The following is a 15,342-nucleotide window of genomic DNA, read 5'->3' on the forward strand; positions in this document are numbered from 1 at the left end:
AGCCATTGGTTGCTGCATTATCCCCTGTGTAAGAGGACTAGTACAGTGGTTAACTGAAACCACACTATTGAAACAAATGACCATGGAGCCACCACCTTACTCAGATAAGGTGATAATGAGGGGATTGAAAAGCAAAGAAAGCGAAGAAGAAGAAGAAATCTACCAAATTACACCTTAGAGAAAGGTTTTGCAAAAATCAACAGTTTATAAAGAAGAAAAGGGGGGAATTGTGGGAATAGAAATGTTGTTTTTGTAGAGTTACATTGTTTGGGGGAAAGTAATGTGGTATTGAGATATGTTTACAGTGATAAGAAAGCTTAGCAGGCGACCTTGTAAAATGCAGGCAAACAGACTCCTTAGGACAATTAGGTGAAAATCGTGGTGTTAAGTCAAGTCAGATAAGTGAAGAAACATTACCCCTTCAAGCAGTAAAAAGGTCAAAAGAAATTTGAAATTTAACAGGCCAGCAACTGAAGGCCATGCATTGTTTGTGAAGCATCAGATAGATTGTGAACCTGGATTACCCACTCAGTGGGGAAACAGGGGAGGGTCCTGTCATCAAAAAGTATATAAACTGTATTTTGGAACTAGTAGGCGCTCTCTCCTGCTTGTGGGGCGCCCACCACTGCAATCGCAAATAAGTTGCTACTTCACTGAGATCCTCACCTGAGCCTAAGTTATTGGCTACGGAGTGTTTCTCACATTGTGCAATTATCTTTTTAAACAGGCTATTGTTTGATTTATTTTCAAAGCATGTTCTATTTGCTGCTGAAATGTACCTTAATGCTCTGACAGTACATGGGGCTTTCTTTGTATATTCATTGCAAGAGGGGATTAAAATTAGCTTCTCGTTTAGGAGAGGCTATTTCTCTTCTTAATAACTTCTCACCACAGGATCATAACCAGAGTTCAGGTCCAAAAGCTAAGCCTTCTGCAGGAATGCAGCATTTGTGCTGTATTAAATCATCCCTTCCTCCAGGATAGGAAGGATAGGAGCCCATCTATGATGGGCTGTCATATAAACTGATATTTAATTTTCTGATTCAAAGCAATCAGTTAGCAATTGGACAAAAAAGCTGAGCTAACTTCCCCAAACTCATCCTATAATGCCAGGCAAGTCTGGTAGGGAAAAGCAAAGTGAGTGACCAGCAAGGTAGGAAAAGGCCTAGTTAAAAACATTCTCAGGAGTGTGAGAAAATGCTGGAAACTACTTTTGTGACATGCCTGAATAATAGGGGTTTACCAGACTGCTGGCTGGGGAACCTGAATAATGAATTCGTTTTGCTTCTGCTTCCCCTGGGGTGTGTGTTATGTGCCGATATATTTTTCTCTTGCAGATTTTATTCCCCTTGGAGACAAAAGCACCTGTTGCTTGTTGTGGGAAAGCTATGTGCCTACCCAGGTGTGCAAGTGTGATATGGGCCAACTCTGTCCTTACTGCAGGGGTAAGAGCAAGGAGATGTGTCCAAGGCCGCCTTTTCTGACAGCAGCAGAGATGCCTAGATACTGTGGTAATGCGTGTGGCTGAGGAACCTGTAGAGAAGAGTATATACTCATACAAACCATGCCCAGCGCTGCTCCTGCTGACAGCAGAGGTAAATAAAAGCTCATTGAAGTTGGCAGGGGAAGGACCAGACCTATAATTCTCTTTGGCATTGTGGGAATAAAAATGTTATTTTTGCAGTTACATTGTTTAAAGATAAGGAACCTGGTATTGAGATATGCTTGCAGTGATAAGAAAGCTTAACAGACAACCTTGTAAAATGCAGACAACCAGACTCCTTAGGACAATTAGGTGAAAATCACGGTGTCAAGTCAAGTCAGATAAGTGAAGAAACATTACCACTTCAAGCAGTAAAAATGTCAAAAGAAATCTGAAATTTAACAGGCTGGCAACTGAAGGCCATGCATTGTTTGTGAAGCATCAGATAGGTTGTGAACCTGGATTACCCATTCAGTGGGGAAATGGGAGGGTCCCGGTCATTGAGAAATGAAGTATATAAACCGTACTGTGTGACTAGTAGGCACGCTCCTACTTGTGGGAGGCCCACCATTGCAATAGCTACTTCGCTGAGATCCTCACCTGAGCCTAAGTTATTGGCTATGGAGTGTTTCTCACAACATGAGCAACGAAGAGACTGATACAGTGTCAAAGTCAAAATCTTAAATCACAGTAATTTCTCATGACTGGAACTTGCAAATGCAGTGGCTATCCTTGTCTCCAGAAAAAAAAAAAAAAAAAAAAAAAAAGGCTGGTGTTTTGCAGGCCATGTGAATGGTGCTATTCAAACATAGAGGGATAAAGTGGGGTTTTATGGAGGCAAAGATTTACAACCCTAAATACAAAACAGCTTCCACCCATCTACACCAGGAGCTCTAGTGGCTGACCACAAATACGCAGTGCTGTTACAATATGCAAGTTATACAAGTTGCCAATACTTCAAGATGCTGTATAATTCACAAAAAGCACCTGACTCAGAAACAAGGTTACAGATTTCATTTTCTGTCAAGACACTTCAGGCTTGCCTGAGCCTTTTAAATGTACTGCTGCTCTCTGATTCCTATTGATTACTCACTACAAGCACTAATGCTGTTTTCCAATTCAGATTACTCATTCAGTTGATGAATATGGGCTTTAGCAAAGTCTTCTTCCTTCAGTAGGTCTCCCCATGACTATTTTTCTGCTCTTACTGAGTGATAATTCAGTGTGTGAGGTTGAATTATAAGACTTCTCCTATTTAACCCCTTCTTTCACTTACTTAGTGGCTTGGAGCGAATATTCCTAAAGCAATAGCACTGCAGGAATACAGTGTCATTGTCACATCCATGCCTGTGCCCCCAGACAAATTTCTTAATCATGAATCAACAGTTCAGCTCCCTCTTGGATGCTATGAATCCTGAGTCCCTGGTGGCAAAAAAGCAAAAAATAGGAGGGAGAACAGGAGCTCTATCCAGCTCTGGGGTGACAGGACAAGCTCCTGGAAGATGGTAGAAATGTGTATAAGTCACTTCAGGCTTGGAGGCAAGGAAAAACAGTAACCAAGTCTTAAAAGTATTATGAACTGCTGCTACGTCCACCATCAACCAAAGGAGCTGTTTGGGTATCAGACTCCTGAAGTAATTCTGAACAGCCTTGCACACCAACCATGAGGTCCATGAGAATGGTGGGCTTTCAGTGCCCATTTTCTGCTTGGTGTTTCCTCCTGGCCTAGCAGGTAAAGTTGGCGAACTCCATTTATAGGTAGCGAGCTCTTTTCCAGCTTATTTAATTTTAGCACCCAGATATTTGTTTTAAGGCCAGAGCTCCAAATGGTAAGTGTTATAAATGAAGACTCAACTCAATCTGAATTTTGTAATATTTATAAAACAAATATTTCTAACAGGCAAGTAAACAGCGCTGGGTGCGCGGGGAGTCTATGCTCCACCAACACGCACACACGGACATCAAACTTTCTAAATATATAAAACATTGCTTTTACATACTAAACCCAAGTACACCTATACATAAGTACAATCAGAAAAGGTAACAAACAATCCTTTAAGTTCCATGACTTAACAGTCTCCATTTTCCATTCCTTTTCTTGACTACACACGAGTTTCCATTTTCCATTCCTTTTGAGCAATATGTCTCGCTTTAAGTTGTCAAGCAACTCGGTCTTCAGGCCTTATGTATCCCGTTCTTCCTGGATCGAAGAAAAGCATATCCATCTCCTTTTCAAGGCCAATAGGCATGGTTAAAAGGCACGTCCAGGTCACCAGGGGGCGTAACGGCAAAAGCCTTCGATGGCTGTAGCAGCAGAGGGGCCCATGGCATAGCAGTCGGATCAGTAAAGGAGCCAGCAGCTCCCTCACTGTCTGTCAAGCCACACGTTTGTGATTGTGGCTCCACATGGCTCTTTAAGGCCTCAGAGACTGCTCGCCAGGTGCCGAGCAAACCCACTGCAACCTTGTCGTTTTTAGTTGCAGAGTCCCACACCTTGACCTCAGTTTGGTCCCATATTTCAGGCTCATAAACTGTCTGATTGTTAATAAGGAGAATAAGCTGTAAGGTTACCAGGACAGTCTTTGTTTCTAAGGACGTATGATTCCCCATAATGCGCAACTGCTTACCAGTGAGGGGCAGTTGTGTGCACAGGTCCGCTTCTCTCAGCTTGAGCTTCCTTCCAGCCCCGTTGTGCCTATTTCCAGCCACTTTCTGTACAAGCTTCTTTGAGCCGTTTGCTGAGTTTGGCCGAACTTATCTTCATACCAGCAAGGCTAGTAGAAATGGAGGTGAGACAGCTTCAACCAAATCTGAGTTCCTGCTGGCTTTTCACTAATTTTCCAGACAGATGCTTCCTGTGCATGACAGAACATAGGAGGCTGGGAGGGTATGAAGCAGCCGGTATGTGCCTTTAACATTAAAAAGCATGCTCAATTAGGAGTCTGAAGGTCCTGTCTGATCATTAGTAGGGCTGTTGCGTTGGGTAATCTACCTAGCTCCACGCTCGAGTGGAGCAAACTTTTGTTTCAGTGGAGAGCTTGGAGAGCACAGGCAGCTATGCGTTCAGCCTGATGCACTGGGGATTGTGGCTGCACCACTTCCTTGTAAGCCAATCCTGGACATTGTGTTGGAAGAAGAAAGTGTGGAGTGACACACACGTCTGTGCATGTGTGTGTGTGTATGTGGGGAGGGGTCCAGGATCCTTTCAATACCCATATACACCTCTGAATAGCAGGAGGTGCAATGTAGAATTGTTACCTGTTCAACTGGCTGGATGTGTCTGGTTCCTTTGTGACAAGGGAAAATAGTGTTATATATGAAGTCTCAACTCAATCTGAATTTAGTAATATTTATAAAAGAAATATTCATAAAAAGTATAAAAGGCAAGTAAACAGCGCTGGATGCGTGGGGAGTCTATGCTCCACCAACACGCACACACGGACATCAAACATTCTAAACATATAGAACATCGCTTTTACATATTAAACCCGAGTACACCTATACATATGTACAATCAGAAAAGGTAAAACAATCCTTTAAGTTTCTCCATTTTCCATTCCTTTTCTTGACTACACACAAGTCTCCATTTTCCATTCCTTTTGAACAATATGTCTCACTTTAAGCTGTCAAGCAACTCGGTCTTCAGGCCTTATGTATCCCGTTCTTCCCGGATCGAAGAAAAGCATATCCATCTCCTTTTCAAGGCCAATAGGGTCTGGGTCAAAAGGCACATCCAGGTCACCAGGGGGCAAAACAGCAAAAGCCTTCGATGGCTGTAGCAGCAGAGGGGCCCATGGCATAGCAGTCAGATCAGTAAAGGAGCCAGCAGCTCCCTCACTATCTGTCAAGCCACACGTTTGTGATTGTGGCTCCACATGGCTCTTTAAGGCCTCAGAGATTGCTCGCCAGGTGCCGAGCAATCCCACTGCAACCTTGTCTGATTTTTAAAAAGGAGAACAAGCTGTAAGCTTGTAAGCATGTGAAGCAGAATGAACTTACATGAATGTGTCTATGTAAAACATCAGAGCTGAATAAAGCATTACAATCATACCTCTGGATCCAGTATTTAAGAAAATCATGTGGGAATAGAAATGTTTTTGCAGAGTTGCATTGTTTAGAAGAAGGGAATGTGGTACTGAGATATGCTTACAGTGATAAGAAAGTTTAGCAGGTGACCTAGTAAAATGCAGACAACCAGACTCCTTAGGACAATTAGGTGAAAATCACGGTGTCAAGTCAAGTCAGATAAGTGAAGAAACATTACCACTTCAAGCAGTAAAAATGTCAAAAGAAATTTGAAAATTAACAGGCCAGCAACTGAAGGCCATGCATTGTTTGTGAAGCATCAGATAGATTGTGAACCTGGATTACCCACTCAGTGGGGAAACAGGGGAGGGTCCTGCCATCAAAAGGTATATAAACTGTGTTTTGGAACTAGTAGATGCGCTCTCTCCTGCTTGTGGGGCGCCCACCATTGCAATCGCGAATAAATTACTACTTCACTGAGATCCTCGCCTGAGCCTAAGTTATTGGCTACGGAGTGTTTCTCACAATCATAACCAGTTTTAATTACAATTTCCCATTTTTTGTTTTTAAATGGAATTATGAGCAGCTTTTTGGTACACATTGCTATGTGTGGCATTATTTTTGTCTACACTCTATCCTAACCAGAAACATTAAAAAATAGCATACATTTTGGTCTCCTGCAGAGGGGCAGTTGTGTGCATGGGTCTGCTTCTCTCAGCTCGACCTTCTTTCCAGCTCCGGTGCGCCTATTTCCAGCGACTTTCTGTATGAGCTTTTTGAGCAGTTTGCTGAGTCTGGCCGAAACTATCTTCATGAGGTGATCAATATGCCTGTTCCTGTCCTGGTCTCCGTTCTGCTAGCCTTTTCATTCCTTCTTTCTACTTCTTTATTGATGACATAACTTCATCGTGTTGCCCTTTTTTTTTTTTTTTTTTTTTTTCCCCGAAGACAGGCTCCCCTCTTATACCCTTCTCCCCACAGCAGTCCTTTTCAAAACAACTTTTCATTGGTCAAACAACTTTGTATATAACAGCAACAGCAAACCCCCAGAAACTTCCATGCCTTAAGGGCTGGAGAACAAGCAACCCTGAGACTGCATGGAGTCCCCTGAATCACCCTTCTTTGTTCCCTCTAAACTCTTTTACATTCCTGATGGCCTCATCCTTAAGAGTCTAATGTTATCATCAACCACGGGGCTTGCCGACTCCCATGGCCACATTCCCACATCTCCCCCTTCTTTATTAATATCAACCATTTTCTCGACACGAATTACCACTCCATATATAACAAGACCAAGTCCTGAACACAGCTCAGAGCATCATTCAGCTCTGGGACATAGGCCTACATCTATTTAACACTGAATCCGTCCCGAACTTACACCTCTGACAGAGAGCATTTGGCAGCTGGGAGCGTGCCTCCCCTTGGAGAGATTTCAGGGTGCTCTTTGGTAGGGACTTTGCCTGTATGCTGAGGAGTGCTGTATAGAAAGGGAGGTAGATTGTGTGCTGTGGCTATGCCGATGCCGACAAGGGCTGTGCTCCCTGGGGAGATTTGGAGCACATGTGTGTGAGTGGTAGTTTTACTCAGGTGGGTAGCCAAGTTCCACCACGGCCAGTCTCTCACTCCCCCTCCTCCAAGGGAAAAGGGGAGAAAATACGATACAAAGAAAAGACTCTTCACATAAATAGGGGTCAGATAGCTAGCTAAGTCATCCAGCTCCCAACTTGGGAGAGTTGTGCATGACAATATATTTACCCAAAGCACCTCATTTTTGCTGACCCAGCCAAATTTGTGGAGATTAGCAAGGTATGTCTAATTGTGAGAACTCTCAATAAGAGTGGGCATACAAATCTGTCCTCCAAGGTCCCTCCAGGACCAGGTTTTAAGCACCCATGTAGCTGCATTTTCTTCTGTTTTGCTGCTCTGGGTGCTGCTCTGTCTCTTTGGCATGATTGAGAGCTGGCACAAACCCTGTGAGGTAGTGGTTTTAAGCTCCCCTGAAGGCCTGACCAGAGACAGAAGTGGTATGCAGTACAGTACAGACACAATGTTTGTGTCTCTTTTCCGAGGATGCAGCATTTAACTTTTAATATAGAAGCTCCTACAACAAGCAGTCAGTGCACTGCCTGCACAGCAATGCAGGGCTAATGTGAGAAACAAAGTTGTGTTTTTGCAATAGAAGGTGTTTTTGCTTTGGAAAATTCCACTAACCTTGCATATTCAAAAGTGATTGTGTGGCATAGCAGTGTGGAGTATGTTAAGCAGAAAAGGTGAAAGTCCCACTGTCCCAAAATAAGGAGGTTAGCTAAGAAAAAAAGGATGAGCAGTGTGAAATCAGTAAAAACAAAAATCACAGGCCCTCTAGTCACAAGAGGAGAAGGAAAAAAAAGGAAAAGGAGAAATTAATGGTTGGTCAAATCAAATTGTACATATATGGTATAGAAGTGTGTCGAGTAGCTTGTGAACCTGTAGTACTCAGCCAATGAGGAAACAGGGGAGGTGATCAGGCGTCGGGTAATGGGGAATAAAAGGATATGATAAACTTTTACTGTGTGTTCCTGCTTTCAGGACGCCTGCCATTGCAATCGCGAATAAAATAGCTTCACAGAAGGTCCTTTCTGAAGAAAATTATTGAGATTTTTCTCACGCTGACTCCTGGGGAATGCTCTCCTGAAGTGCTGGCTCCACAAGTTAGAGAGGTGTGGTGCAATTGCCTAAAGTAACTAGGAAAATAAAACTAACATTCACATTTTAAAGAAAATGTACAACATTGAAGAGGCTTTCGGGATAGGGTGTAGCTGCATTACCTGAGCGTTCCCTAGGCTTCCAACCTTAGATGCTATCGCGCTGGGGAAACTTGGTGTACTAGCTCTAAGGAACAGTACGGAGCGTAGAGTGGAGTGGAGACACCACGGCTAGGCTCTGTGACCAGGTGGGGACTCGATTGTTCTTGTGCACACCGAGACCGATAAGCTGCACTTTTTGCCACCCTGAGCCAAGGACCTGTCATGTTTTGACAAATGCTGTACCCTAGTGTACTTCTGCTCATTATAATATCATTATAATACCAAAACACACCTCCATCCCAAAAGCTACCCGCCTCCAAGGTGCGACCACCCCTCACTGAGCATGTGCTCTGAATTTCGCGGAGCCTACTACTTTAAACGGAGACGGGAGAACTTTTCATCAATCATAACTAAGATATGCTTGACTAGAGTCACTCAAGCTCCACCTAAAAGATAGAAAATAATATAAATTGGCCCAAGAGAGAGGGGATGTCAGGGAAGATACCACCGTCAGGGGAGATACCGTCCCAAGGGAATAGAATCATAGAATCATAGAAAATCCTGAGTTGGAAGGGACCCTTAAGGATCATCAAGTCCAACTCTTGACACCGCACAGGTCTACCCAAAAGTTCAGACCATGTGACTAAGTGCACAGTCCAATCTCTTCTTAAATTCAGACAGGCTCGGTGCAGTGACCACTTCCCTGGGGAGCCTGTTCCAGTGTGCAACCACCCTCTCTGTGAAGAACTTCCTCAATACAACATCCTTAGGACCTCCTGACTCCTGGGATCAGTCGACAGGCTGAGCCTCTCTTCCCCCCCCCATTGGGACGCCTTTGGGTGAGATTTGAACACTTGGTTATACTGTGTGTCACCACGGAAACTTAGAAATCTCTATTGTGATAAATTAGTAGGGGTTTGTTCATTGTCCTTGAGAATTTAAAGAATCTACTGAGGAGATAAGGTTTCACCACTCACGGCATTGTAACATGGGGACAAATGGGGAAAGGGGGTTGGGTAAACATCCTTGCTAAAACAAAGATTCTGTAAGATACCACCCACCCACCGGAAGACATCCTGTTTTGCCCCCACCTGAACACAAGCACAATGCATGATCACCGGAGGAAGAATAACGACCCCCAACAACAGACTGCGCAGCCTCAGAACAAGTCTCGACAAGTCAACAAGTCAACAGGTCTCGACAAGTCGACAAGTCTCGACAAGCCGGAACTTGAATGCTATAAAACAGCGACACTGGAAAGGGAAGTTGCGTGCCGTGGTGGAGCGGAGACTCCCCAGTCGCCCAGTGCTGTTTTGCTTGTGTCTTCATGAGGCAATCAAAGTGCCTGTTCCCGTCCTGGTCTCCATTCTGCCAGCCTGTTCCTCTCCACTTCTTTTTTCCTGATTCTTTATTGATGTAACTTCATCATGTTGCCTTCCTTTTTTCTTTTTTTTTATCTTGAGGGCAGGCTCCCCTCTTATACCCTTCTCTCCACAGCAGTCCTTTTCAAAACAACTTTTCATTGGTCAAACAACTTTGAATGTAACAACAACAGCAAACCCCCAGCAACTTCCATGCCTTAATCCTGCTGGAGAACAAGAGACCAGCTGGAGAACAAGAAACCAGAGGCTGCATGGAGTCTCCTGAATCACCCTTCTTTGTTCCCTCTAAGCTCTTTTATGTTCCTGATGGCCTCATCCTTAAGAGTCTGTTATCTCAACCAGGGGGCTTTCCAACCCCCATGGCCACATTCCCACATCTCCCCCTTCTTTATTAATATCAACCATTTTCTCGACACGAATTACCACTCCATATATAACACTGAGCACACAGGAGGACAGGTAAATGGCTGTTCCAGTCCCGACCAAAGCTAGAATCCACTCACACCACAAGTGTTTCCAAAATTAGCTTTATGTTCCAACAGCATGCCCCTGTACACTAGACGCATTGTCCCAGCCCCAAAGCTCATTTATCTGACCTTCACGTGATTATAGGAAAGAATGACTTCTCTGTTTATATCCATTATTGGGCTCTGACATGAAGGAGAGCTGGGTATCCAGTGCAACTAGCTATCTAGCAAATGAAACCTTATAGCTGTAAATATTAGGGAAATAATTTACTGTTTTGAATACAGCCCATTTTACCTCTTCATGGCACAGTATAATCATGAATGACCTTTGTGAAGCAGTAAGCTATATTTTACTAATGGGAGAAACTATTTAACTGCTTTACCTTTAAGCCATGTAAAGCATCTGTGGCAGCAGGGAAGCAGAAAATGGGGACTCCTGGCTCCCAGTCCTCTCCCTGCTCAGTCTCTACAGCCATCTTATGACTATGTAGCAGCAGGCAGCAACTGATCTCTCTTCAGCTTTGAACATCTATCTGGGCTGATTTCAAATGCATCTGTTGTCGCAGCTCCCAGCTCACAAGGGCATTTTGTTGTGATTCAGCTAGTGCTTTTTCATTTATTAAAGATTGAGACTTTTATTCCTAATGGCTGCAAAATACCGAATATAAAGATTTCATCCATCACTGTCAAAACTGGAATGTATGAACAGCATCAGTCTTATTTAAATGTATTTTTTTCTTCTTGCACATTTACCTTCAGAAATATATTTTTTTGGTATTTTCAACTATTTTTCCAAGAATAGTTTTCCTACCAGCCAAAAGAACAAAGTTATATATCTGGGGAAGTGCTCGCAACCTGACAAGCCCAGCTAAAAAGTTTCAGTTTATAAAATGAACTCTAAAAAATATAATCCATAAATTTGAGTTACTCTCTCCCTTTACATATTTTAAAGGGACAAAGAAAATTATTTCATCCGGAAAGACTTCTGCAAATGTTCCCTCCAACATCATTTCTACTCAGATGAATACAGGTTTAAGACAAAGTCATTTGCTTGTCCTGAGTCTGTTGCACAGCATATTAGATTTAAAAAAATAATAATAAAAAAGTAGTCTATTAAATGCAGTTTAATTCTTATTGGTTATAGCCATCTTCATTTAAAGCATCACTTATGCTAAAGGCACAGCAATAATCTACCAGAGAAACAGTCAATCTTAGTGCCCACATCACATTTGTTATGGTCCTGAAGTTCTGTGAAGAAGCATTGAGGTCACTGATGCATGCAGTAAGTGTAGTGTGTATTTAGGAGAGTAACAGACAGTACAAATTTGCTTAGCTGAATACTCATGGTCTTCAGTTACAGAGATCATTGTACAGTACATATTTGTATAAAAAACACTTGAACAGAGCCTGACAGAAGTAGGCTTGAACTGCATACAAACTTAATCAAGTTTCCATGCTTGTGTGAGTCTAAAATACACATTAAATGATAGGTCTATGTTAGGGAGCGTGTGTTTTATAGCCTATATAAACTACAGAGTGAATTTATTTTTAATATGTCATAATTGGGAAAGCTTTCACTGGCTGGCAGATACCATGGGTTGGAATTTCTTGTTGGGTTCCCATCCAGAAACCAAAACAAATAAGGACAGAAGTGCTAATGCCACAGGCAGCACGTGGGATTGGAAGGGACTCTCAGCTCACTGACTCCAGCATTGTGCTTGGAAAAGGCCTTTGGATTTTTCCTGTTCCCAGGACTGGACTGCAGCTGACAGTCCCAGTCATGTTTCTGGCCTTGATTTAGCAGCAAAATGTCAAATATTTGATCCACTTTGTTTTATCATTTGCTGCACTGGGTTTCTGCAACCCTAGGTATTTCAAACAAAACTATATATTTTCTACCTAACAAAATTAAAAAGAATAAGGCAAGGGGGCTGGTTAACACACTGAGTGGATGGGTACTCCTCATTCCATCATGCTTTGAGAAATGCCTGCTCTTTTCTGAAAACAGTACCTATTGTTTTCTTCCCTGGGAAAGGGAGAGTGTTACTAACTTAGCACGCCGCCCTACATATATTCTTCTTGCTAGATGAGGACTTTCAGGCATTTTTTCACTAGATGAATTTCCTGGTTACTGTGAATCTTTGTAGGAGAACAGGATACATACAACCTCTTCCTGCTATTCAGTTTGTCAGCCCGAGTCCTGTCTGTTTGGAACAGCATCAGCTCTGCTGGAGATCCCCCCTGCACAGCAAACCCGCTCCCTTAGCCGGATTACTGACCTGATCTCTCCCTCAGTGAGATTTCTGTTGTCTGGAAATTTGATAAAGAGCCTTAGAGCTCAATTAGTTATTTAATAAGTTTATGATTAACCAATCTGCTGATTAAGCTTTTGTTAATTAGGTTGGCAGGAGTTCTATTTCAGAGGGATGCTGGCCTCTAATTTAATATGCTCCCTCTTGGAGCAGGGTGGGGATGTCTGTGCGATCTCTGTGTGCGGCACACTGCCATTCTTCTTTTGCGGCAGGAGTATCTGCAAAAGCTGGATGGCATCTGGGGCTGCTCCTTGGGGCATGGTGGCCCATGGGGACAGCTCAGCACAGCAGCCTGGTCTTTGTAGTGGGTGCAGCTAAAAGGCTCCCACTCCTCTCTTTTGATGTCTCACCGGGCGGCGTGGAGAGAGGCAGCTGCAGTTTATCCAGGGCAACCACAGACCTCAGAAGTGCAGTTTCAAAAAGCCTAGCCTGGCATTTTGATATCCACATTGCTTTCCTCCAGATTTGGGTGTCTGGTCCAGCCCAAGGGATGAGCTGCTTTCCTCTTCTTCCTTGCAGAGGGCTCAGAGAAAGCTCATGGCTTCTTCCCTGGATTTTATGTCCTCTTCTGAGTGCTCTGAAAGATGGGGCCAGCCAGTGCTGTGATCCCTCACATCCTTGTAGGGTGCCCCAACAGAGGGGTCAGCAGGCTGCCACCCTCCTATTCCAGCCCTGATCCTGCTTTGGCAGAGAAATCAGACCTGGGCTTGGCGATTAGTCCCAAACTATTACAAATGATTAACCCTTTTCCTATCCTCAAGGCATCTCTTGTCTCTTTTATCAGGAATGGCTATAATGTGGCAGCATTAGTTAATAGAGTATGATGGAGGGGATGGCAGGCTGATGTTATCAACTGTTTTACGCTGCTTAGTGTCCTCCTTTCAGGATGGGGAGGAGGGCTGAGGGTTTGGAAGCTGCCTCAAAAGACAGAGGGAAACAGGATTGGCCAGAGAAAACACAACCCCACTGAAACCCCTGAGAAAAGGGTTTGAAAGACAAGCCAAAAGGGGACTTCTGGGCCAAAGACTGCTGGCTGCAGCTGCTTTGAGTGCTGCAGGAGGGGAAGCAGGGCTGGAGGATTAGAGATGTCTTCCCAAAACACAGAGCCTGGCAATCAGGTGCGTGCACCGTTGAGCTGAGGCCTTTGTCTAAGGAGCAGCAGTTCTGGCTGCAGGCAGAGTTCAAAGGAGCTCATGCTGGAGATGACAGCAACGTACAGGTAGAGATGAGGACAGTTCTTAATATAAAACCCTGATGTCAAGCCCATCCAAAGCTGCGGTTTAGCAGTGCCATCCCAATATCACTCTTCTGGCCACCCCAGTGCAGCTGTCATTCACAGCCACAGAGGTCAGGTGTTAAAGCACTGCTGGCCTGAGTGAGGTTTCACACTGCTTTCTGGGGGCTGTAAAAAGGAGTCTAGGTGAAGGGGAGGCAGGTACAAACTAGACTCTGAGTGTCAGACCCTGTGTTTCAGAGCTCCACGTGTTCCCAGTCCTCTTGCAAAGAGTCAGACTTTTCTGTCTTGCCACACAGAAAGGCCTGATGTGATCCCATCAACTGGCAAGCACATCTGCCTCCCCCTAACAGCTGGCAAGGGAGGTTTTTGCCTCTGCCTCTCAGCTGCCTGCTCTCTCCACCACAGCACTAAATGAGATTTTTCCCCAGGCTGCAGCTGCAGAGACCCTGCCACCAACCCGCTCTCCTCGGTGATCCAGTGAGGCAGAAATGGTGTCAGGCTGACACTTCTACCTCCCTCCCTGATGGGCAGCTGTACTCACCGAGGGGAGGAAAAATACCAGCTTGGATTTTCTTATCAAAAGACCATTAGCTAAGGATTTTCTACAGCATTTCTAAACAAAGGATAGGAGGCAAGCAAAAGCAATATGGGAATTATTATAATTTCTGTTCTCATTGCATGCGTGGGTCAGGTTTGTGCTGGGCCATGGTGCTTGTATATTCAGTTTCACTTGGCAAATACATTCTGGTGAGCTAAAATCTCATACTGCATATAAGCATGAGATTTATTGCTGTATAGTTACAGGTTTGGCTGCCTGACTGGAGTTGGAGCTGGGATAAAAGGAACAGAAGAACTGTAAGAGTAGAAGAAAGGAGGGAAACAGCCTGAGGGTCTCAGCAAGCGAGATTTTAGTGCAGTAGCACTATGGGACTAGAGAGTGTGTATATAAGACATAGTTCCATGCCTGAGGAAATTAAGACAGAAAACAGAATGTGTGTAAGCAGTACAGGCAGCTAAAATGGTAGGTGTTTCAGTGATGTACAGCTCCTCTTGGTTCCAACTTCAGTTTGAATTATCTTTAAATAATTAAGATTTACAACAGGCTTTAACTTCTACCCACAGATTCTTAAACACAGCGAAAGTGGGTTGAAGCTAATGATGAAAAAGTAGAGTGAGGAGGGTCAGCTTTTTTTTTTCCTGACAAAAACACTGAACTCCAACAGTCAGTGTTAATTCCAGTCCTTTCAAATGACTTTATAAAAATGACCTTCAGCCAGGCGGTGCTGCCGGGTAGACAGGAAGGGGTGAAGGGGAAGGAAGGGGATTTGGCAGCGGGATGTGCAAGGAACAAAGCTACAGACTGCAATCTAGAGCAGAAGATGTGAGGAGTTGTCATAAGGCATGGTGGTATTTCAGAAAGCCTTTGCAAAAACACAAGACTGTTTTGTTTTTTCTTTTTGGTATGCATTTTTTAAATAAACTAATCTGCCTGTTCATAATCTGTTTTGAATCAAGAACACAGATTTCCATTGCAAACCAACTGTGTGCAGGGTAAGCAGCAATTGTCTTTTATGTCTCATTATTTCCCTCTATGGAAGATTCAGCAGCTCAAAGTCACACTGCATGTCAAATTACCCCAGGGACAGAAA

General features: G+C 43.8%; 1 protein-coding gene and 2 long non-coding RNA genes across 5 annotated transcripts in view; 2 read left to right on the forward strand and 1 right to left on the reverse strand.

The window, feature by feature from the left end:
- LOC137846743 (uncharacterized) overlaps positions 1-15,342 on the forward strand; it is a 296,979-nt gene that overhangs the window by 143,425 nt on the left and 138,212 nt on the right. The window lies entirely within an intron of this gene.
- Positions 1-15,342, reverse strand: part of LOC137846725 (protein FAM219A-like) — a 111,651-nt gene that overhangs the window by 16,368 nt on the left and 79,941 nt on the right. The window contains exon 3 of one of the 3 annotated variants that reach the window (XM_068664845.1): positions 5,034-5,420. The exons of the other annotated variants lie outside the window; for them this stretch is intronic. Within the exon in view, the coding sequence (XP_068520946.1) occupies positions 5,110-5,420 (311 nt within the window). The 3' untranslated portion in view covers positions 5,034-5,109. Of the gene's footprint in view, positions 1-5,033; positions 5,421-15,342 lie in introns of those variants that run through there. 3 annotated transcript variants of the gene reach the window in all.
- The window catches only part of LOC137846734 (uncharacterized), a 114,993-nt gene continuing 100,195 nt past the window's right edge, over positions 545-15,342 (forward strand). The window contains exon 1 of the long non-coding RNA XR_011090615.1: positions 545-705. This is a non-coding gene — a long non-coding RNA (uncharacterized lncRNA). The remainder of the gene's footprint in view (positions 706-15,342) is intronic.

The sequence above is a fragment of the Anas acuta genome, chromosome W, assembly GCF_963932015.1.
Source record: "Anas acuta chromosome W, bAnaAcu1.1, whole genome shotgun sequence".
Classification (NCBI taxonomy): domain Eukaryota; kingdom Metazoa; phylum Chordata; class Aves; order Anseriformes; family Anatidae; genus Anas; species Anas acuta.